Below are 25,093 nucleotides of genomic sequence, written 5' to 3' on the forward strand. Positions count from 1 at the left end.
CAGTCTCATAAGAGCAGATATTTAGCAGACCAAAGTACCAAAATCAAAAAACCTATGTGAAAACCTCAGCTTCTGCTTACTTATTTTAAGAATGGTCTGTCTTCATCATTATGGCAAAAGGACTGAAAATGTGCAATTAATGCAATTTACAGTCTCTGAAAGTACATGAAAAGTAAAATGAATCAAAAGGTGTTTTGTTCTTCTATGAAATTGTGTTTCTAGGCCATTCTCGTTAGCTTTTAATGCCTGGAGTTGATAATGTGGGAAACAGAGGAGGAAGGCAGAAGTGGGCTCTGCTGCAAGTCGCAGCCCATTTCTGGCTGCTTGCCTGCCTCATGGGCAGCACTTCCCCTGCTCTCTGCAGGCAGCACAAACCATGGGAGCAGATTCCTTTCGAAGAAGCTGGATTCCACTCAGCCATAAGTCCTGGGCTGACAGAAGCTTCTCACAAGGCTTATAAAAAGAAAAAGGGAAGAACCAAAGGAAAAAGGCTCCAAAACCCATGACGCTCATGATATATAAGAGCTGGCAGCATTACTTTTACCACTGCCAGGCTCGATAGTTTATCTTTGTTTGACGTTATTGCCCCTCCCCACATGTGGTCAATAATTCACTCATTCCTTCTGAGCTCACACACACACACACGCCTGACCCCTTTCAGCCTCCCTACCCCAGTATGGCTCAGATACTATTTATTTTAATGGGGTTTAGCACATTGATTTCTGAGCAGTAATCCTAAATCTGTTATTAAATTCCCTGCCCCAACCCCATTTGCAGTCAATAGTTCTCTTGGACTTCCATATCCCACCTCAGATAGGTTCCAACATTAACCATCTTCTCTTTCACCTTTTTCTTGAATTTTCTTATTTAGCCTCAGTCTTAGGAGGGATGCAAACAAAAATACCACACAAGCCAAGCTTTGGCTAATCTCTCAGCCACTGAAATCCCCATCCTAGTTCTGATATATTCCGCCATGTTAAAAATCACTATTTTCCAGTAACAAATTATTTAATTACTTTATGTAAGAGACTTCCATTGTATGCCCTGTGTCCTGTGCTTCTCTAACTCCTTTATCTTCACTACCAAAGACAGAAACACAGAATTGTCTTATACTCAACCCTGAAAAAAGTGATGCAAAAGTAGCTCCACCTACACCTGCATCTACGTCTGGTGGAGGCTTTGGTTCTTTTCTGTGTTCTAGGCAATTTCTGCACTGTTATAATAGACTCCCATAATTCTCCTGTGTCTCACATACCTGAAGTTATTTCTAAGTATCTGAATACTTCCATTTGGATTAAGAACAGAAGCACTTACAAAAAAAAAAAAAAAAAAAGAGATGAAGCTGATAAGTATGACTTATTTGGAAATCAGCTTCAAAACTCTTCCCCAAGTTAGAGGTCTAAAGTCTCTGTGGAGTCACCCCTTATCCTAAACCTTGATACAATTCCTCCCACCAATACACAGCCAAGCATCATCAGTGTGTGTTATTTCATGTCGCATTTTCTCCTAAGAGAATGGAGTCAAGCCACCCAGCATCCAGTCCTCCTACCCCTGCGTGACACAGTGGCAGTGTCAGCACACTGTAGACAATGCTACAGATGACTGATCAAAAATCACAGATCATAAGAGGCTTTCCTCTGATAGGTTTCAAGACACATTGCCAAAAAATCCTGAGATCTATTTTTTTCCCAATTTTTTTTTTTTGTTATGAGGTTATCAATAAGTTCTGCAACTAACACCAATTCTACATCTAAGTCTGGAACAAAAATTACCTGGGGTCAGAAAAACCTATGACTCCCAATTTACTTTCATATCTCCTTAATACATTTCTTTCCAAAACATCAGAGACACAGTCTGACCATTGTTATTTTAATTAAAAATTAATAGTACTTAGCTTTTTAATGCTTTGATCAGCCAAAGCAAGGAGCCCATAATAGTCTTTCAATCTCGATTAATCGAAGTCAACACTTTCAGTTGGAAAGAAGAGTAAATTGAGAGCAAATAAGAGCTGGTTCTGAACCATGCAGCATTTTTTTTAGAAGACTGTTGTCCAGCTTTTAAGAAGCAAGTTTATGTCTAGGGAAAATGCTGCCATCAACTACTCATGGCAACAGCAAGAAAGTAACCTTGAGAAGAATAGAAAGCAGATGAAACAGCACTAAAACTTTTGCAAGTGATCCAAAACAAGGTCAAATAAAGAACCAAAACAGCTGTTCAGTTCAAGCTGCTCTACTGATTTACTAACAGCTACTAATTTAATAACAGCTTTGGAAAATTCCATTAAGAACAGAAATTTTTGTGTATTTCATTCAGATATACAAATGAGATCTATTTAACCAAAATCCTCTGCAAGAAGGGAAGTACCTCTCGGAACCTAAAAAGTTCGTGAGCATGTAAAACATGGAAATTATATATGCAGCAAGTAGATGAAGTAATTTTTTTACACATGGAAAATATGCTCTGTGTTGGATTAGAAGGAAGTAAAATGATGACAATGATTCCAAGTCTGTCAAAATGTAATTACACCTGTAACTCTCTGGTAACTGTTAACAGCAATCTCTGCAGCAGAAGAGACCCACTACTGGGTTAAAAGCTGTTCCGAGGGCTTCAACAGAGCAGCTCTGCTAGAGTTCTGCAACACTGTTTCAACACTGCGTTCTGGTTTCCCTCAAATAAAGTAATTAGTACTGTGCACTGCTTTTCAGGAAATCTATAAAAAAGCTAAAAAAAAAATTACAAACATTATTTTCTGTGTTAAAAATTCTGAAATAAGGAAGAACACAGTAGAAATGACAGGGGATTTGTTTTACTTTGTTCCTGAAAATATAGGCATCCAAACTGAAACTTCAGAAATAACTTTATGTAGATTTGCTAAATATGCCATTTTCACACTAGGAAAGCCTCAGTAATCACATTTTATCTCATATCACTTATGTCTGTTTTAAGTCAAACAGCTAATACGCTGTAATTCAAGGATTTACCAGTGTTTTCTGAGGACAACCACCCAAGGAACGTGCTCTTCACCCTCACCTCCCTATACGTCAGTTAAACCATCAGTCTCAAGCGCAGGCTGCTGTTGCCAGCACTTCAAAGCAGCAGCAGCACGGCCCAAGTGTGCACCCCGAGCACTCTGCACCGCGTTACCCAGCTCCCAGCCCTGCCCCGGCTCAGCACCTGCTGCCTGGCTCACTAACCTGGTTTTAGCTTCCACACCCACAGAGGCAGTGGAGCTTGCAGACTCCTCAGATACTGAGTGCTGAAGGACTGGTGTTAGCTGCTTGGTGCTGTCCACTTCCGTTTGGGCATCCTCTTCTGCAGACTGCTCTTTGACTTCTGTTTAAAAAATAAGAATCATATTTATTTATTTACTATTTTATTTATTTAGACTATAAAAACATCTGTAAGCTTTCCCTTGTTCTGCAAACATCCATTTTATTTATAGATAGATTAACCCACATCTCTATGTTCGCAGACACAACAAAATTAAGCAAGTAGGAAAATATTACCTTTCACCTCTAGCTAAAACATGAAATTGAATGCTTATAATTTTTTTTTCTGTTACACTGTGTACCACTGTGAACTAAAGGTGTTCAATAAGTAATGAGCAATGGGGCAGGGGAAGCATTGTTCAATTACAACCTTTTCATATGAGGTTGCAGCGTCAGACATTCTCATTCTCCCCACATCTCATCTTGTGCACCTGCTCCATCATCCCTAACAAACATCAGGGTGAGCACTCTCAGCTGGGACATCATAAATCTTTTTTTTTTCCTCCCAGATTAGCTTTAACTTTGACCAGTTCCCCGCACTAGCTCATTCCTGGTTACACTAACCCTATGCTAGCACAGGGCTGAGGAGGTGAAGGAAGGAAGGACACTGTTTATGCCACCTTAAACGCCATTCTGAACTGCAGGAATGTAAACCATTTGCAGCCTCGTTTTTATTTAGACTACCTTTAACGACAGAAATACATACATCTACAGCTGACAATGCTACTGTTTGCCCAGAAAGTTTGTTTCTTCTCAGAAACATGGAACACCAAATTGCCACTGTTTGTACAACTTATATCCTCTTCCCATTTGGTTTCCTCCTTTGCACTAAGTGAATCCAGGATTTTCCAGGAGGACCCAGCAATGTGAGGCTCCAAGTTCATCAGAAAACAGGAACAAGGCTGAAGGCTTTAGAGCAATACGCTTTGTAATTTCTGCACTCCTCCATACTTTGATTTTGAAACTTAATTAAAATAAAAATCATAGGACTTTTGCAGATGTTCTTTGGTAGCTTAAGACACTAGTGCCTCCTCCTGTCAGTGTCCATGGCTGCCACCTGTCTCCACAACAGAGCTAGACCAAGGACATGGACCCAGGCTGCAGGCCACCTAAACCTTCCAGTGAATGTGGGTTTGAGCTAAGAGGCCAATACACACAGCTCTTTTTAAGAAGTCCAGCTACAGTCAAGCAAGAAATTATTTAGAAGATTTAAGCAAAGATACACAACGTGTCAAGATATAATCAAATATTGCAAAGGATAAATGATTCAAGTGGAGAAACGGATGGGCAGAAGAATCTGCCACATGGGTGGGTGTGCACAAAAACCTGCTACAAGCTTTAATCTTATAAATAAGAACAATGAAAGAGACAAAAATTCTCAGAACGTAAAATGGCACAGCTCTGTCTGTAATATTGGAATTATATGCCCACTACAGCACACGGAGAAGGGGAAATCTTTCTCATTTGATGTACAGAGGTTGAAGTAAAAATATTCTTTAACCTGGAGTGAACTCATTTAGGAAGACAATGTACAACATTTTAAATCCCCAATGAAGGCATATAAAACATACTGAGAGAAACACAAAATTAAGGGGGGGGTGGGGGGTGGAGGGGGAAGAGTAAGCCATTCCTGTTCATGACTGGGTGTGCCGGATATTTATTTGAGCTAGTGTAAACTGGAACTCCTTCACCTATTTCAGTTAAGCTACTCAGTAACATACATCTGAAATGTTTTTGGACATCTGAAACATCCAAAAATTATTCCTGTCTGAAAGCCAAATGGCTTGTGTTAAACCATTCCACCAACCTGTCCTGAAAAAAAATAAAACTCTGGACAATCATTTGACACTAAATAAATATCCTGTTGGGAACACATCCCTTGTAATAGTAAATGGCTCCATACAGAAAACAAAACAAAACCCCACACCCTTAGTTTTTGGCACATCTGAACAAACAATCTCTGCAATTGTTCCTGGACGAGGATTCCCACAACAGGCAGTGTCCAGTGGAGCCATTCATAATGATCTGTACTGTGTTTCCAAAGTATATTGGATCCGAAGGATAACTTTTGTGCAAATAACCCCTGAATTTCTAATTACAACCTCAATCAAGAGCTTAAAAATAAACACCCATGAGACAGGCAGATGCCAAATCAATAAAAACAAACCCCAAAACACAGTCCAGGACAAACACGCATGAAGTGCTCAAGGAAGACCACCAGAAATTGTGGCCTTGCTCTGAACCATCTCAGTGACTTCATTTAACCTAGTAAAACTTTGCAAAAGGAATTCCGCTTTATTCTCTGCATGCAGAAACTTTGAAGCAAGCAAAAGCCATTTACTCCTTGCCAGCTTTCATCTCATTATACATTAATGGGCACCCATTACAGTGGGAAGGCAAAGTTCACGGGCATTAATTCATTCTCAAGAACTCTGGACTGTGTGAGAAGACACAGATTGTTTCACTACACACTACAACTAGATGAGCTTACATCCTTATGGTGCTTTTTCCCCTGCTGTTTGCTTCTCTAGAAAAGAAAGAACCCAAATTATACTAAATGAGACAAACAACATCTCAACTGCTGTCTCTGCAATAAACCAAACTGTGTCTCAATATGCCGTTGGAAGACTGAAAACACGGTGCTCACCGAACAGAATGAAAATAAGCGTTTATGTTAGTTGTGCATGCCATACTTAGACTTCGTGAAAGTTCTCCAACAGAAGATTAAGGAAGAATGGAAGCAGTGCATTTCATGAGTCCAACTCCTAGGAGATGGGAGTCCAGCACTGGTGTAGCAATGGGACAGCAGATACCCTCAGCACTGCCTCAAGAGATGTTCTTGGAAGCATCTGGCACAATACATTAACTGCTTTTCACTGTATTTAATGAACGTTCATCAGGCTTGGTTATGGCATCCTACTTTGAAGCTTCTGGGAATGAAGGAACTATGAATGATTAATAAATGTGAAGCTCATTTGCAGATTCATATATAAGGCTTTATTTTGCATCCTATTTTCATGACTTTTTCTGTCACAATGAAGGCCTTGCTCATGTATAATGAGTTGGAGGGGGAACTGAGAATTAAAGCAGCTAATTGCACAATTCCCAAATGTCCCCAAATTCTTTTTTAATGTCACTATCCTTTACTAAAACATTAGGAAAATATTGGGAAACATACAGAAAATTTTTATTGTTTGAAGACAATTACATCAATAGTTCTTTCCCACCTGACTGGTGAGGACAGAAAGCCTTTTCTTACTAAGGTTAAAAGAAAACCCCAAAGGGATAAGGAGCAAAGTTCCTATCTACATGGGTCATCAAAAGGGTTGAGACTTCCATACGTTTTACAACTCGGGCAATATTCACAGAATCACACCATGGCTGAGGCTGGAAGGCAGCCCAGAGGTCACCCTGCCCAACTCCCCACCTAGGCAGGGCCACCTGGACACAGCCAGCTGCCCAGGACAGCTGAACGTCTCCAGGGATGGAGATATGAAATAGTAGAGATAAAAAAATATTTAAAAATTGCCTAACATAGACAGGGGACAGATATGCAGGGAAGTCACTGGGATTGGTAAATTTTATAGCATGGGTACTGAATTTCTCTTTTAATTAACACTTTCATCACATTTGCTTAAGAAAGATATGTATACACTGGGCTCAGGGTTGAAAAGAGAATCTGTAGGTTTTGTACTGTTTAAGAAGTAATTTGAAATTTTTTAAAGGAGGAAAAAAAATTTCTACAATGTTTCCATATTTTAAGCATTCACAAATTTCTTCTCTTAGTAATTATTGGTATTCCTCTTTCTAGAGCAGAATGCAGTAAACAAACAAAGTAACAAACAGCAAACACCATTCTCAGTCAGTTATGTGGATTACCCACCTTCCTGATAGTAGTTGGTCTCCTCACTTACATGTCTCATATAGAAATGTGTAACATTCAGAATAGAACTGACCATTTTCTCTTTCCCTGCTCTATCTCCAGGTGCCTTAGAAACCTCTCCCCGTGTAAGAGACATCCAGCAGGCATCAAGACTCATAGGTGGAAGCCCTGTTTTTTGTAAGTCCACCTGTGGCCATGATTCTGTCATATCTGTCATGCCTGTGGGGAGGGGGAAACTGGTGACGGCAAGAGTTTTATTACATGACCACAAATTTGTTTGGGGATGTGATGAAGCAACACTGACTGAAGATCTAAAATGTTCTTTTGTTACAAACAAACCTTTACTGTTTTCTAGTAATCACAAGACACTATTCTGCAAGCCACTTGGGTAATTCTACAGCAAGATAAGGAGATAGATGTGTGGGCTCTGCTATGGTCATTGGGCAAAGACGACAGCAACATATTCAAGTTGTGTTTTGTTTTTTTTTAAAGTTGGAAACTACTTTCCAAGTTAAAAACTGAAAATACTCTAAGAGTTCTGCCACAAAAAAACCCTCCTTTAAAATCTCATATTATTCAGTATATAGAGATATTGGGGAGGAATCAAAACAGCCATCATACATATAAAATAAATATTCTATCGCTCTTTAGACAGAACAAGTTGACCGCTTAACCAGTTTACTGGTTGGGACCTGTCAGACCTACTGCTAATTTGGCAGACAACAAAGCAAATGTCATGAGCTTCCAAACCTTTCAGCAAGAACAGGAAGTATTGCAGGCTGGAAAATAACTATCACCAAACACAGCAGGGACAATCCAGGAGTCTCAGCTGTTGCTTACTGAGATGTTCTGCAAGAGGGAATAACAAGCTTTTAACCACCAGATGCAACTGGTATTTTTGCACAAGGAAGGGGTAGTGCAGCATCAGAAAACAGCTAATGGGACAAGCTTTGAAGGGGTCCACAGAAGTACAAGCAACACCAAAGTGCTCTAGTTCTAACAGTTTAGACAGCTAAAGAAACCGGGTCAATGTAGCAACAGTATGAAAAGAAATCTTAACAAGGGAATGTAAGTTATGAATTTAAAATGCCTATCTAGTACTTTAATGATCAAGTTTCGCTTACTATCCCCAATTTAGGAATAAAACAAGCTTCCACTAGTCAGAGTTCATAATTCTGTTACTGTTCCAGACGCAGTTTCATAGAAACATCACTTCTGCTAGCATCTGAGGAATTCAGACTGGCACGCACAGTGATCACCTATGTGCAGAAATTTTTCACGTACTGTTAACTTCCTACGTATAGGTTTTAGCAGCTGGACATGGGGGAACAAATGGACACACCGCAGCTAACCAGTCCCGTTCAGATCACCTGCAACCCTTCCAGACACCAGCAAGCCAAGCCAGGGTATGTTGGAAGACATGCAGGGAGTGATGGCTGCTAATAGCCACCACCATTACTTGGGCTGCACAAAGTCTGTAGCCACATATTCTTGCCAGCTAAAAATATAACCATGGGAGAGAGAGGGGGAAAAGCATACTGAGGTTTGAGTGTGACAGTAATAACCACATGCAAGAACCGTTTCTCCATGGACAAACACATACATTCTTCATCTTAAGCCAACACTGTAAAATGTTATTCACAACAATAAACAACAAAACCTACAATTGTGTCAAAAGTGTTTTCTTGGGGTTTCTTTGTTAAGTGTTGCACATGTGTTTTCTTTTAAAACCACCACTCGGCTATTTTTTCCCTACCTGAAGGACACTGCAGTGATTTACTTACTGCAACAATTGTTACACGGAGATGAGAAGAAAGACTGCAGTTATTCTTTCTTGTACATTTCAGCATGTATTTTGATACTTTTCATTCAAATAGAACTCCTATTTGTTAAATACATTTTATACAGAAAGTAACTTTGTGCACATTGTGTACCAGTTATAAAATAAGGTTTTCAATGTAGGACCATTTAAACTGTAATTTCCTTCCTTCTGAACACAACATACTGTATTATGGACAACCAGGTCCCAGTGACCCACAATCGAGGAACTTTCTGAGCTAGAGGTGATACTCAACAGCATTCGTGATTATTTTTCCACTAATTTGTTCAGGCCTTTTTGAAACCTGGTAAATTTTCTTATGCCCAAAGGATCCAGCAGTAATGAATTCTATAATGTAAGTAGATGCTGAATGCAAACACACCTACCTTTGTGCTCTGAACGTGACCTGGTGTCCCCTAATTTTTGTGTTGCAAAACAAAATGAATCATCATTCCCTGCTCATTTTCTCCATACCACTCATCACGCTGGGGGACCCTACCGAATACCTCTTCAGTCATATAATTTCAGGTTGGCCTCTTTTACCTTAACTGATCCTCACACAGAATCTATTATTTACTTCTTGCTGTACTCGTTGGCCGTTCCTGTACTTTCCCAATTACAGCTTGCCCTTTTGGAGAAGGGGAAACAGAACCACACGTGGCATTTACCATGCAGTCGTGCAATTGGTTTATAAAGCAACAGTACGAAAAGACAAATACACACTGATGCTTTTTTCCCCTTATCCGCTTGCCAGTAATTCTTAAAATTTTAGTTCCTCCTTTGACTTCTAAAAGCTCCTGCAATTCTTGGAAAAACTACAGTACCACTTGCTTAGGTAGCAACAGCTACCTGAGAGCAATTTTCATTTATACAAAATTAGGATGGTGATTTGTCCCTGCACATGCTTTTACATGCACTACTACTGAATTTAAGAGACATTTCCTTTTCTATGGTCAGCCTTCAGTGCCTTGCATGTGGGAACTTATTTATGATAATAAAAGAAGTATATTTTACCTGCTACTTTCTTACCTTTTGTACCTGACCTAGAAAACAATTACTAGGGTAGATGCTTGTGGGACTCCCAATGCCAGCCTGGTTTATACTATGATTTTAATTAGGTAGGACTGAGGTCTGAATTCCTGAATATTTCTTCTACCGAACTAGAGAGTCAGCCTCAACACAACATTACTAAAAATTAATACAGTTACACAAAATATCACCATTTCCAGTGAGAAGAGCGTACAGCACACAAGCTACATGCTGCTGTTTCAGTATATTTGACTAGTAATGTCAACACAAATTCTCCCCATCGTGTCACTAACGACACAGCAGCAGCGTCAAGCTTCAGGGCAATGGGAAGGTGGAATATTCTGGGGCCTTGAAAACTCCTTCCAAAACCTGTTGGTTAGGTTTAATAACGCATAGTTTGATAACAAAACAGCAAAAGCAGTACCAAATAAATAAGCAAAAGAGGAGGCTGCATTTCAGAAAATCTCCAGAATGGAAAACTCAGTGAGGTTAATATTATTTGGAAATCAAAGATTCCACCTACTACAAAAATATGCCACCTGCTCTCAAAACACCTGAGACAGAGATATCGCTCAGAAAGAAAAAAAAAAAAATCAGATTTTTCTAAATGGCCCATGTTAAGCATGCATGATAAATACTATTATCAAGTATGCCTGTAATGATTTAAAGGCAAGCATCAAGTAACTTCCTGTTGCATTTGGTTTTCTCATTACAAATAATTCACCAGAATACAACGAAAAATAGAAAGATGCTTATAATAGTAACAACAAAATGCTTCAGTTCTGCTAATTTTTCCAGGGGCTGAACAGGTAGGAGTCAGCTGCATAAGAAAGAAGGAACCACTCCTTTTATAATGAGCACAGAGAATATTAATTACCTTCGAACATATTTAAGTGCATTTTTAAGCACATATTTGCCCCAAATATTTATGGACAAATCTGATCTACAGCCAACGCCCTCAGTGGTGTTCATTCTTCCTTTCACTAATTTTGGAAGTGCTAAGTGGAATAGTGATGAGGCCTAACTATCTGTCTGAAAAGCACAAAGTGGATTTTAAAACATCTTTGCTGTTAACAAGGTTGACAAGAGCTTTTGCCATTGAGTCACCCAAACCAGGACTTGGTCTCAAGCATGTTTGTCTTAGTGGGAGGCTCTACTCAGCATGGTTCAGGTTGTTGCAAAAGGGTGACTGTATTTGCTCTAAGTAGTAGGATACTGCAAGAATTTTTTTTCTCTAGAAAAGTGCTTTTCAGGCTGCTTCAAAGCTGATGAGATTCTGAATTAGTCCAAAATCCTCTGGCAGCTTCTACACAGATAACTTTCCTCCACTGAGAAGTGTTTGTTTCTGGTTCTTTTGTGCTTTGCCCAGAGACAAAAGAGCCTGGTTAGAGGAAGGCTTATCTTCAGGAAGATAATGTGAAGTCCAACAAGAAATCAACTGGCCAGGCAACATCACTGGGTCCGATAATAATATTACTAATGACAGTAGCACAGACAAGGAGCTATCACTTGATAAGATCATCCAGGCTCTTTTATGTATTATCAATTCTGAAGCCTCCAAACATGATGAGAAGGTAAGGGTCTGTTATTAAGTATTAATTTATTTTAAGAATTGGTTGACATCATACAGAGTACAAATCAATACCTGATGGATTTACTATGAGCTTCCCAAAAGACTCAGCAGTTAAAACTTATTTTATTGCACTTCTCCCAGATCAGAGTCTGAATTTCAACATTTTTATGTGACAAAGACAGGAAGACTTATAGAATCTAGGATGAGCTGGATATTTCACAAATGTTCTCCAAAAAAGAGGGAATAATTAACACACAGAATTCACTTTCAGTCAACTTAAATGCAGAACCAAGAAAATACCAAGTACAGAAACTTGCTGAAATGAACAGAAAACAGGGCAAAGAAGCAAAGTCGAGTCTTCGTCAACAGCAAAGGGCCACCAAACCTACAGAAAGCTTACCAGGAAGTATTTGTTATATTATTTCTTTCTTTAGACTAGCAATTTTATATTTGCATATACATGTGAGCACAAAGCCACATGCTTTCCAGACTTCTGTGGTTTGTGTTTTTTTGGCCATTACAGAGTCAGTCATCAGAAAAAAAACTACTCTTAGGGAGAGAAGCAACCCATGAGGACCTACAGGAGAACCCAGTATTCTACAGCAAACTATTTTACCAATAGCTAGAAAGGTGGAATGTGTTGATGACTGGAAGGTCTTGACAGGACCAGAGGCCATAGGCACAAACTGAAACACAGGAGGTTCCCTCTAAACATCAGGAAACACTTTTTTTACTGTGAAGGTGCCTGAGCACTGGCACATGTTGCTCAGAGAGGTTGCAGAGTCTCCATCCTTGGAGATACTCAAAAGCTGTCTGGACATGGTCCTGGGCAACCGGCTCCAGGTGACCCTGCTTGAACAGAGGACTGGACCAGATGGTCCCAGCCAGCATTAACCATGCTATGATGCTGTGGGTGCTAAAATGATGGGAGGGATGGATAAAGCTCAAAATCAGCTGGGTAGAGAAATAACAGTGTAACATCACTTAGGAAACCACAGTGAAGAAAAATGAAGGAACAGACAGCTGCAAAGACCAAATTGAAGCTGAGAAGCAAAAGAGTCACTAAGGGAGGAGCCAAGAAATCAGCAAGAGCTGGTGGGTAAAGGAAAGGAGTCTGTCCTGAGGTTTACAAGAAGCTGAAAGTCCATTGATTCAGTAGAAGCAGTTGCCAGCACCATTTTTCAGGAAAAAGTTGACTAAGCTCCAAACAGACTTTTTTTTCCAAATTCCAGCATTTCCTTTTTCCAATTCCAAATTCCTCCTCTCTTTCCATCCTTAAGAATTCTACTTTCATTTATACCAAAGTGAACACAGCACTTGGCAGAAAACGGGCAGAGCTCAGAAATCACTGTAGTTGGCGGGGATAATAACCCATACTGAAATGATCAGAGCAGCACACAGCTTACCCTGCTTTGCTTCCAATTCTGCCTCTTTTTACATACGAGATTACAGAATTTTGTAAGGCTAGTAACTTGTTTCCCAAACTGCAATTAAAATGGCTGTGCCTTAGCATTATGAAAGAGTCACTTCAGGAAGAATTTTTGCCATCCCTTTTATTAAAAATATTTGTGTCAACATTACAAATGGAAATAATGTATAGGGTTTAGTACTTACATCTCCCCTTGCTTTTTTCCCTTATACAAGATTTGACAGCTAGAAAGCATGTCCTTATCCTAGGTGGGATGATATGAGGCATCTCCTTTTTCCCCTCCCTGTGACAAAGCTCTCATTGCTCCTGCACTGCTCCCTTCCCTAAAAGTAGAGCTCATTACACTGAGTACAACATAAGTAACATGGACCTCCCTCATTTTATGAAAACTAATTAACTCAAAAAAGGTCACCACTAATGCTAGACTCCATAAATAAAGCAAAATAGAAACAAGCTCCCAAACCCAAACAAGAAATGAAAACCTCACACAGTAGAAGAATTCCTGATTATTCTCAACACATGAACAATGGAAAAGAAGCTAGAAATATGGAGACGTAAAATACGTCAAAAATCACATGTCAAGATGTTCAGATGGTCTCGTTTCAAGTTTTGTAATACTACTATACTGTGTTTTGGCTTGCCAGCTACTACAGCAAATTTTGGTAAGTCCACAAGTCCACTACTTGCAAGAAAACAACATAAAAGACCTTTTCAGTCAAAGCAGAAATTCATAAACTAGAACACAAATACACCTCAGTTTGATTAACATAGTTTTACATGGAAAAACAAACTGGGATTACTCATTCTCCAACACTATTATTAACACAGGTAAGTGCTTAGACTAAGGTTTAAAGGCAGCAGCTTTTTCTATTAATATGATTAAACCTCTATCAAGTCACATGTTATTCAACTTTTAAAATAATGTAATTGCAATTCTGTCTCTATCAAATTGCTCAACACAGTAATGGTCTTTCAAGTCTGTTCTGGTTTCCTCAGTAAAAATGGGACTTCAGACCTATGTATTTTTACCAGGCTTCTTTTTACTTAAGAGTACAGTTTGCAAAAACCATCTTGGGCTCAGCACTGAAATGATGGTGCATCACTTCCAGCAGCAGACCCAGCAGAGTCTTTGTCCATCGGGATTTCTAGGACAGTGCTCCGCTGCTGTGTGTACCTTTAGAAACGAGCATCAGCACTCTCTGACAGCCAGAATGATTTTGATGAAGGATAATGGAGAAACTTATCTATATGCACTCTTGGAGCCTTAAAAATAATTATCTGTGTCCCTTTCTCCTCCAAAGTAAAAACCACTCTCAGATGTCTATTGAGGAACTTTGCTAATAATGACATGTAAAGCCAAAAATAGACAGCTATCATTAAATGCTCTACACAGTAGTGTACGAGCAGTTGTTAAGCTCGAATTTCTTTTCTGTTTTTTTTTAATAATATATTTAAAATTTACAAAACTTACCACTTTCTATCCCCTTTGCTGATTTTCATAGGCCTGTTTCTAGCACATAGGATAGGAAGAGTAATAAATGGAATATAGGACACAATGAGAACTAGCCTTCCTTTCCCCTACTCTTTTTTTCTACAGACAAATACCTGCTACAACTTCTACTCTAATAACTGGTAATTACCTACTTGTAGAAGCTGGAAAAGGCCATCCAAGTTCACTACCACCAGCAGCTTATTACCAGGGGCAGGAAAACAATGGACAGAATGAAACAATCAAACATCCTGGCATTAAGCTTTAATCTAGACTCCCTCCACAAAACATTAGCAACACTTAAATTCAACACAGGGCTGTGACTAAACAGTCATGACAATCCCCAAAGCCTTGAGTCTCAAGTATAAGGCCTTCTCAACATCTGGCAAGTGAGATGCAAGAGACCAGCATATACAGCCAAAGCTCATCCTCCATCCACTCAACAATTTCAGCCTCCTCTTTTAAGGCTTTCATCACTGCAACCATGCCCCTGTACAGCCTATATAAATTGTTGCTGCAAAATTGGCTCTTTTCACAGAATCATGAATGGTTTGGGTTAGGAGGGGCCTTAAAGATCACCTAGTTCCCACCCCCCTGCCATGGGCAGGGACACCTGCCACCAGCCCAGGTTGCTCCAAGCCCCGTCCAGCCTGGCCTTGGGCACTGCCAGGGATGGGGCACCCACAGCTGCTCTGGGCAGCCTGGGCCAGCACCTCATCACCCTCGCAGTAAAGAATTTCTTCCCAATATCTAAGCTAAATCTATCCTCTTTTAGTTTAAAATCATCACTACTTGTACTATTGCTACAGGCCCTACCAAAAAGTCTGTCCCCATCTTTCTTATAAGGCCCGTTTAGGTACTGGAAGGCTGGAATAAGGTGTCTCCAGAGCCTTCTCTTCTCCAGGCTGAACAACCCCAGGTCTCTCAGCCTGCCTCCATAGCAGAGGTGCTCCAGCCCTCTGATCATTTTTATGGACCTCCTGTGGACTCGCTCCAAGCTTTTGAGGTCCTCTGCTTGTTCTCCCTATGGATCTACACTAAGCACAGATTTTTGCCTTTATCTTGAAGGACTTCACAAGCTTACCTCCTTTACTTAGCAGCTATGAGAGTAATTTGACAATTTCCTTAACTTAGCTGGCATTTCCACGCAATTTCCACCCTGACCACCACTTTCTGCTGTTAGTGTCTCTGTGCTTCCTTCCACTTCGCTCATTACACATATAGGACCACCTAATTGAATTTATGAACCTTTATGTCTCAATGCATTTTTAAGGCTTATTTCTGCCAAACCAACGAAGTTCCGCCAATTGGCCATGGCATCATCCTTCCTGGCAGGTTTCATCCTTCTACAGATATTCAGTCCCTGGTTAAAAACAGGCAAATGGCTACAGACATGTGCCTGGCAAAGGGATGACAGTTTTTCACCATGGCCTTTATCTTGTGTGTTAGCTCATCTGCTTGTCTCTTTAGACTCTTAACCTGCCAGAACAGAAATCGCAAACTGTTACAACAGTACTTGGTCCAGTACAACGAGATCACTCTAGTAACTGAAGCATTTGGGTATTAGCGCAACAAATATTTACCAAAGCGAGAACGGAGATTTATCTTGTTTCCTAAGTGGCAGTAGGAAGCATTAACGTTTGGTTATCCTGGTTATCCCTTTGGTATATAATCTGCTGTAGTTAGCTGAAGGTAAAGGTCAATAAATTATACTGTATTTTGGCAGCGATTCTAAAAATAGCAGCTACCGCTTCAGAGCTTTTATTTTTCTTAGATACAGACTTGCAAAACCAGAAAAAGAGTCTCTGCACATCTAAACTACGAAGGCATTCCCATTAGACTATTTAGGAGCAATAGGTTCAAATAGCTTTAATTGATATAGATTTAAATAGCACAGGGTTTTTTTTTCTTTTACATCTGCCCAAATGCACATCTTGTACTACAAAATTTTAAAGAAATCTTTGTCTACCGAAGTCCTGCATAATTAAATGCATTTCCAAGAGAGAAGCAATAATGAGAGACCATCAACACTACACTCTCATTACCTGTTTCCACAGTGTTTTCTGTTTCTGCTGCCTCCAAACCATCCATACTGTCTTCATCCTCCACTGCAGTTTTTCCTCTATTCCGAGGCCTGCCAACATAAAAAGGGAAAAGCTTTTTAAAACTGAAAGCATTTTTAAAATTTTGAAGTTTTAAATTTAAATTAGGATTTAAATCATTTCAGTTGGAGGAATAAATGTCAGCGCTAAATTGTGTAACATTCAAGCTAACCCATGATTTGAGTCTTGTACAAATCAGAAGTTTCCTCCCCTTTTTTCCTGTTGTAGGTACCATTCTCAACAACGTACACAACAACAATCAGCAGTTGGACCCTGAAGTTTTTTCTGATTATTCTTACAAGAAAAATACAGTAACATACTTTTAATGAACAAAAAAATACATTAAATTGGCAAGATTTTAAGATATGGGTATCCTGTTTGCTCCACACAGGAGCTAACTGTAGACAGATACAAGAGAATACAATCCAGAATCTGGCCAGTAGTTACATACGCTATAAAACAGATACCGATACATCTAGAGCATCCTTGGAAGAAATTTCTATGGAAGAATAATGACACTACAGCAATTAAATTAAAATGTATTATTTTCTGTGAAACAAATATTTTGACACAGAAAATAAAATGTTATGAGAGATGACTAGGTGTCATCACATTAAAAAAAAGTCATCATATGAGGACAAGCAAATCAGAACTACAATACCTGGCAGATTTGTTTCAATTTCAACCAAGGTCTGACAGAAAGCAGACAGGTTTGTGCCACAAATTCCAGCCTTTTTTTCCCTGCCTGGCTCTTCAGCAAACTAACGTGGTTGTTGAGAAGCCCAGGCATCCAGATTCCCAGCTGTTCAGCAGCCCATTTGAAAGGGAGCCAAGAGCTTGGCACCTCGCCTCCCAAATTTTCAGGCTACTTGGCAACCTGCCCGGTGTGCTGACGGAAAGCCCGGGAGACCCTGGGAGCTTCTGATTCCAAGAACACAAATTCTGAGCAGTTTGGGGCATCTCAGCAGTTCCAATGTCCCAGAGCTCCAAGGCAACCATTCACCCAACCAACATGCCTTGAATCAGGATGCCATGCAGGCCAGCACTCGGGCACCCCGCCTGCCCCCCTCCAGCAAAACCATTCTGGTTCCTTTTTCACTGAGGATTTTGGAAGGTTTGGGTTTAGTTCTATGTTGGGCGGGAAAGGGTTTTTTGGTTTGGTGGGTTTTGGTGGTGTTTTTTTAAGTGATTAAATCATCCCAAAACGAGCATTTCCTTTTTTTATATAGTCTCTTTTAGTACTTAAATCTATCCAAACTATTTCTGCAGAACCGGATCTGCTAAATGAGCTATGAAATAAGCTCTGTCATGCAATGCCTTTCGTTCTCATGGATCGAAGAGGATAACATGCACAGAAATGGAACCATCTTTTGAGCCTACATGTATTACTCTCCTGCTAGAAGACAAGTGACTATCCTGGACTACCTAACAAGAAGACCCTTTCAAAAATTGTGTTGGGACCAGTTTTGTCTCTGCAAAGGAGGGAAAGAAGAATTAAACAGAGGCTCAACACCTGGAAAAAAATGCACTCAATTTACAAAGGAGCTGGGGAGAAGAGGAAACCAAGAAGAGATGAAGAACAGAAGGATTTTTCTTGGTATCCCTGTGAAATCTGTTCAGGACAATGCTGAAAAACATGGGCGCAATGGGAACCCTAGAGATACAAGGCTATCCTTCCCCTTGCCTGCTTATCCAGAAGCAGTGACAACATACACGTAACATACAAAATAAGTAATAGCCTTCTTAGAAGAGATGGAAGCCAGCATCCCCTTCTGTTACTTGCTACCTTACAAGATTCTAGTGTAGCTTCTTAAAACCCATGGTTCACAAATATTTAAACAAGAATGAACGGCACGGCAATCAGAAGAAACTGTCTTCTACTCCTCCCTCCAGCCACCCTACCAGCCCATCCACACATACAGCAATTGATGAGCTGGTTGGAAGGTAGACATGTGTGCTTTGGAAGTGGGAATGACACAGATTATTCTCATAGCAGCATCTGAGATGGTCACACAGATTCATTCCCATCCATAATGAAGAGTAGGGAGTAGAACAAATGGAACACCATATGCATTGGATAGAATAGGCTCTTCCAGCAACACTGAGATACAGGAAGAAAGAGGTAACACTTTTCTAACGCTTAGAAAAACAACGCAGCTGGTAAGAAATCATGAGCATTTAAGTATTACATTTGTTGTAGTTCTTTACAATCTCCCAGCACATCAGCCAGCACCAACTGAAAGGCTGGGAATGCAGGTAAGTGAAATCACTTCCCTCGGTGCAGGAATGCTCAAAAGCTTTACAGAACACAACCAGCTAAGAATGGGGATTATTTCTAAATCCTATCCCAATTATTCTTCTATCAACTATCCATCTGCAACACAAAGTTACAAGTTTGTACTAAACCAGGATTACTTTGAAATCATCACAAATGTAAATGATAATTCTGCTTTCTTCACAAATACCCCATTTCAGTGTTCTCCAACACAACCCTGCAGGTGAGGATCGCTAGATAGTGGAAGATGATGATTGTTTATGTTTATCTAATAGTTTACATACAGCTTTAGATTTTCTGTTAAAACTACATTTCATGTATAAACACTGAAGTACTTCGCAAAGCCTTTTAAAACATTTTCTTTAAATGAGAGCAATAGTCACTCTTTGAACTCCCTCCCATATTTTAGCAACCTATTTAACACCAAGGAAAATCAGAGGTTTCATTTAATGAAACATAATTGCTTATTTGGGCAAAAGATACAAATAACTATGTCTGGTGTTTTCCTGACATTCTCCTTCTCCAAATATTCTACAAAGAGCTTTCATAATGCCGTGCAGGTTTTAAATAAAACTGAAGAAGTGGTGGAAAAATACTAGCTTATTTCATTAACTTATTTTTGCTAGTTATTTTTGTTTCACAATCAGCAGAAGAGATTTTATAGCCTATAAATTTATGTTTGGCGTAAAGAAAAAAAAATAAGTCGCAGAACAGTGAACTATACATTGTACTGTCAACTATAATTTAATGTTTCCACAGAAAATGCCATTTGAGGAGGCCATATAGCATACCTAATCATTGCAATCAACATTTGTAGTAAGAATGGGTTGTTTAATATTATTTGTATTAAATTTATACATTTTAACAGTTTCATACATAAAGGTTTCTGCTGGTTTGCATAAGACTACATTCTTCAAATGAGAAACCCTCTAAATTTTTTTATTTTCTATTTACTTATTCCACTCCCTCTTAAATAAAGCAGGAAAAGCAACCTGTGCTTTGTTCTTCTTCAGGGATTTGACTTCTTCTGAAGGAGGATGCGAAAAGGCATCACAACGTTACAACAGCCCATGACTCTCCCTTCGCTTACACAAAGCCAGGCAGCACGGAATTGCCGTATTGAACATTACAACCTCCGCTGTGCTCTAGATCTCAAAGTTCAATCCCAAACTTTCATACTAGGAGGGGTAACCACATCATGCTTTTTACATATCATTGCAGAAACCCATCAGCTCACGACAGCAGAAACACCAAACACAGATGAGCCATGTCTCCTACAGCTTGCAAACCCAGAACAAACTGTACAGGCAGAGCCCAACCACTACGGACTCTACAAGAAAACAACAATAAATATTAGTCAGTACAACAGGAGGTGGGCTCGGTACGCAGGTTGAACTGCTGCCAAAGTTTCTGTGATTGGCTTTCTCACTTGCCTTTTTCCTACAACAGAGTTCAATTTAGAAGGAAAAAACAAAAGCATATCTATTTACGTTTAAAAGAACAGACCCACTGAGAGAAATATAACTTCTTTAAGTGTTTAAAGCACATTCAGCATTTCAAGAAACAAAGTCAACAGACAAAGCTACACTTCTTTACGTATATGGTACTCCAGTTGAATGTAATTACTGCCTACAATAAGTTTACTCATATTTGCATAAAATGGAGTAATTTATTGAAATCCTTTGTGACCTACTCCTAAATTTGTTATCAATTAGCTTTCTGAGCTAATGCCTTTCATTAACCTCCATCTTTAAATACAACATAGTAAACAAAAATCTCGTCATTCTTCTCTGGGTAAAAAACTAATTAAATTTAGCCCACAGGAAAAAAGAAAAAAAAAATAGAAGTCCACGAAAACCTTTTGGAGGGCTCAGCAGAGCATTAGGTACTCCCCCTGCACTGGGGAAAGCCTCGCCGAGGCTGTCTCAGCACCCTGCCAACATTGCTGGAAGATTACCAGGCACCTGAGCGGCTTCTGCTGAACTGCACAAAGAGCAGCATGGATGCACAAAGCTGGGAGAAAATGGAAAAGTGTCTTATTCACCTGTCAGTAATCAGATAATACAATACTTCTGTTCTGCTTTCTTTCTCTTTCTTTCTTTTTTTAAATGTATAACATTTTTCCCGTGTTTTGAATTTTTAGGGGTTTGTTGGTGGGTTTTTTTTTTTAGAGGTGGTAGCAATAGCACCGTAACCTGACAAGTACAAGGTAGGTCAAAAGCATATCTTGGATCTTACTCATTCTTTCCACTAAGTGATCAGGAGTAAGGCTGTAGGCCAACATCTCCTGGAACCACGTGAAATAACTGACAAAGCTACTATCCTCAGATGCCCATCACTGTCAGGCTGCTAGTTTATGATTCCCAGAAGTTACTGCCAGACACCAGTTTCGGCAATTTCTAATTTGCTATCAACAAAGTCAGGTAACTACTTGTTCAGATCATGCATCAAAACTACCTTATTATACAGTGCATTTTATTTCAGCCTTATGAGAGTGTGTACATATGAACTACCCCAGAGCTTCCCCCTCTTTCTCAAATGCTGAAACCTCTGGATCATTCAGGGGAGAAAATACCTTCCTTGCTACGCTTCGCAAACTGCTGAGCAAAATGATGGCACTAAATATATAAAACAGGGCCAATAACCTTAAAAAGCGGTGTAACATCTGGGATACAGTAACATCCTAAACCAGCACAGATGTCTTGTTAAATGAACATCTGTCCACAGCCTTACCCTGGAAGATGGTACAGGAATGATTTATAAAAAGGTTCAATTAGTGCTGCCGTCAGCACGGCTAGTAATGAATTAATGTTCACATGACAGTTTCACAAGTGAAAGCTGTTACTGTTTTTTCAAGAATCTTTTCAACAGGTGTGCGAAAGCACATGCTCCCACTATTTCTGAACCACAAGTCTTAAGTACAGCTGTAAAAGTTTAACTGTGCTTAAGTGTAAGCTAGAATACCTAAACTTCAGCTAGTAGCCCCATGCAAAGGGAACCACAGCAAGCAAGTTAAGAATCAATTCATGGAAATACCTACATGGAAAGGTGGGGGTTTTTCCCACTCTTGAACACTTTTCAATGTAGTCTTTATTACTGCTAAGCGCTGAGAAAATTCTACTTCCAAGTCTGGATAAAATGAACAATATGACACTGGAAGCAAGGCACATGCCAGCTTGCTAGAATTAATTTCAATAGCTCTATATATGAACAAGACTAAAAAAAAAAAAAGCAACTCACTATCATATCGACTCCAGCTTCAAACCGATTCTGACTGGAAAGATTCTTAAGAGGATTTTTTAATTGAGCAATCACCAACAGGTGAAAATATTTTCTGCACTTGCCCTCCACAACATTTTCTTCCATGAACTATAAAAAAAAAGAACTCACCATGTACTTTCTTCCTATTTACTTCCTTTATTAGCTATGTGTATATTAAAGGCAGAATGACCCTGATATATGGAAAAGATTTGCAACAGAAACATCACAAGTGATGCAAAGGTGACAAAAAGCTGACCTTTTAGTAATAGAAGTGAGACTGTAGTTTGTTTAACATGCACAAAACCAGACTTCAATTACTACCTCATTATAGAACTTGTTCAACCTTCAGCTTCATTATTACAAGATCTCAAAAATATACTTGATATTGCCTATTAGTCTCTTGGCACAATCAAAGAAAAGTGTGTATCTTAACACTTCTAATGTATAAAGCATAAAAATCTTTTCATAAATTACTACATCACAGAGAAGTGAACCAGCTTACGTTTCAAACCAAAACACTGCAACTTCCCATCTTACATCTCCTTCAACCAGTAACGATCTAGAAGACATTATTCATTCACTCAAAACTACTAATTCACCCAGGATGTAACATGTCCAGACTTGAAAATTTTTTCACATCTATATTTTATACAGTTACACTGAGAGCACTAAACACCTGAAATAATAATAAAAAATACTACAGCCTTTGACACCAGCGATGTCTGAGAAAAAGCATAAAAAGAACCTCGCCTCCACACAATGGTTCTTATCTAAACTTTTCCAGTACTCCCCTGTGAAAGTGAGATTTGTCAAAAGATTTCCTATGCTACCCAAAGAAACGCAAATAGGAATCTTTTAAAGATTATTTGTACTGAATGTTGTAGATGCATCTTTGCTTTCATTCTAGAGTACAGTTACTATTGACAGAAAGTAAGCTAATACAAGGGAAACCGACTGATGACTGCAGAGTTCTTGAAGCAAAAAGGCTGTCCCAAGACAGGTTTTGCGTAAAAGATCATGTGTCAAAATGAATTTGCATTGCACAGTTCTTACAATTTAAAGGCCAGACGAATTAGTACTTTTAAGCAAATGTGAAGTTTGGTTTATCTGTATTTTCAACTGCCCTTGCATAGTTACCTGTACTACGTTGGTCCTCAGACCAATACTGGAGCAAAATCACTTTCCATGGGAGACAGAAAATGCAAGTAGGATGTCCTGCCAGCAGGCACTCGTCAGAACCGTCTACCCAAATCAAAGAGGCATAATTACTGTAGCAGCATCATCTCACAGTTGGAAAAAATCTTAATTTCAACTCAGTTTTGCAGAAGGCCACCAGATCCAGAGGCCTGAAGCTACACTGTTGGGTGATGAGGCTGGCCTGGCCAAAGTGACTGTCTTCAGTGTTTTCTCCACCTTTCCCTGAAGTTACTTACAGTTCAGTTTGAGTCTGGAATCGCTCTTCTAAAAGATGAAGCAGATGAACACCACCATAGCAGAAACAGAGCCTTACTAACAGGACCATGAAATCTTCCGAACTTGTTACCCATTTGGGAACATCCTCAGTGGGCTAGTGAGAGAGATGGAGGGTCACAGCAGCCAAGGACCAAACTAGGAGGATTCATTATCGTTAACAGTTGCGAATACATAAAATAATAGATTTTTCATATGAGCCCATAAAATCCTCATGGAGTCACAAGTTCTACTACAGCCAGTTACAGACTGAAATATTGAGGCTAGAGCTACTACACTGCAATGTTCTTCTTCAATACCTTTTTGTGATACCAATACATGAGAAAATCTGAATTTGACATTAATATGAAGCCAGGTTGCCTGATCCACATGTATGGGCCATTCAGATTTGGAGACAGTTCAAATATCATAGTGAGAAACCATATAAAAAGCTTTCAGATCTTTCAGCTTTTCTTTTTTTTACTTTTCAAACAAACTGTTTAGACATCTATATATTCTGTACTTTTAGTCAAATTATCTGTCATGTTAACTCTGCAATATAGAGCATCAAAAATTGCTACAGGTTCTCATTTCTCAAGAACTACCTACTGATAGGTAATCTCATTGACTGACTCACACACAGTTCATAGCTTTAGTTCTGTAACACAAAACACATTACATACGAACCTTAACCATTATACACATTTCAGAAATAATTACAAAAAGAAAATTCTGATGCAATTACGACCTTCTGACTCATCATGTATTTGCAGTTTTGCACAAACTACATCCTTTATACATTTGTTACCAAGGCACTCAGCCATATTCACTATTAAAATGATGCAAAACAACATACCAGAATTTCAGCACTTGCAACATTTTTTAAAACCTTTTCTGGAATCAAATAAGACAAATCCTTGGGAGCACCAACAGTTACAAATAGAGCCATCTGCACGTTTCCAGCCCCAGCTAGTTCTGTGTATCCACCCAGCTCCACGCTTGGTAATGGCTATATTCTTATTTTTCTTCCAGACAACAGTTAGTGTGATGGTCTTCAATGAATTTGCTAAGTAATGCTTATCAATACCACTGAATGTTTTCACCATGTTCTATTTTTACAGGCAAGGAGAATGAAATGGTGATGTTAACAGTTAAGAGACCACTGGCATTGTCAAAACCACAACTCTTCTAACTTTTGCAAGAGTTTCAATGTGAACCTGCACCATCAAACACTGTACTTGTCCACGCTTCTTTTTCCTTTAAGTAAACAAAAGTGCATCAAAATATGCTACTGCATCAAACACTGTTTTTTCTTGGTGGATAGTATAAGCATCCACTTACATTCAAACCCAAGATTTGTTTCTCCATGGCGACGACTATGGCAAGTTTTAACTCCTCCAATCTTGTGACAGCCATAATGCCCAGATTTTTTTTACCCACACCAGCACCAAGCTTGTGTCTTCTAGAAGAATTAAGAATTACCCAGCTCTTTCATACACTGCAGGGTTTGCCTGC

At 39.3% G+C, this 25,093-nt stretch overlaps 1 protein-coding gene across 13 annotated transcripts in view; it reads right to left on the reverse strand.

Moving 5' to 3' along the window:
- The window catches only part of KMT2C (lysine methyltransferase 2C), a 197,622-nt gene that overhangs the window by 132,941 nt on the left and 39,588 nt on the right, over positions 1–25,093 (reverse strand). For all 13 annotated transcript variants that reach the window (XM_080386936.1, XM_080386935.1, XM_080386941.1 and 10 more), the window contains exons 2-3: positions 16,537–16,625; positions 3,195–3,333 (exon numbers count right to left, since the gene is read on the reverse strand). In XM_080386936.1, the coding sequence (XP_080243062.1) occupies positions 3,195–3,333; positions 16,537–16,625 (228 nt within the window). The remainder of the gene's footprint in view (positions 1–3,194; positions 3,334–16,536; positions 16,626–25,093) is intronic.

Source organism: Falco punctatus (genome assembly GCF_963210335.1).
Source record: "Falco punctatus genome assembly, chromosome: 4".
Taxonomy (NCBI): Eukaryota; Metazoa; Chordata; class Aves; order Falconiformes; family Falconidae; genus Falco; species Falco punctatus.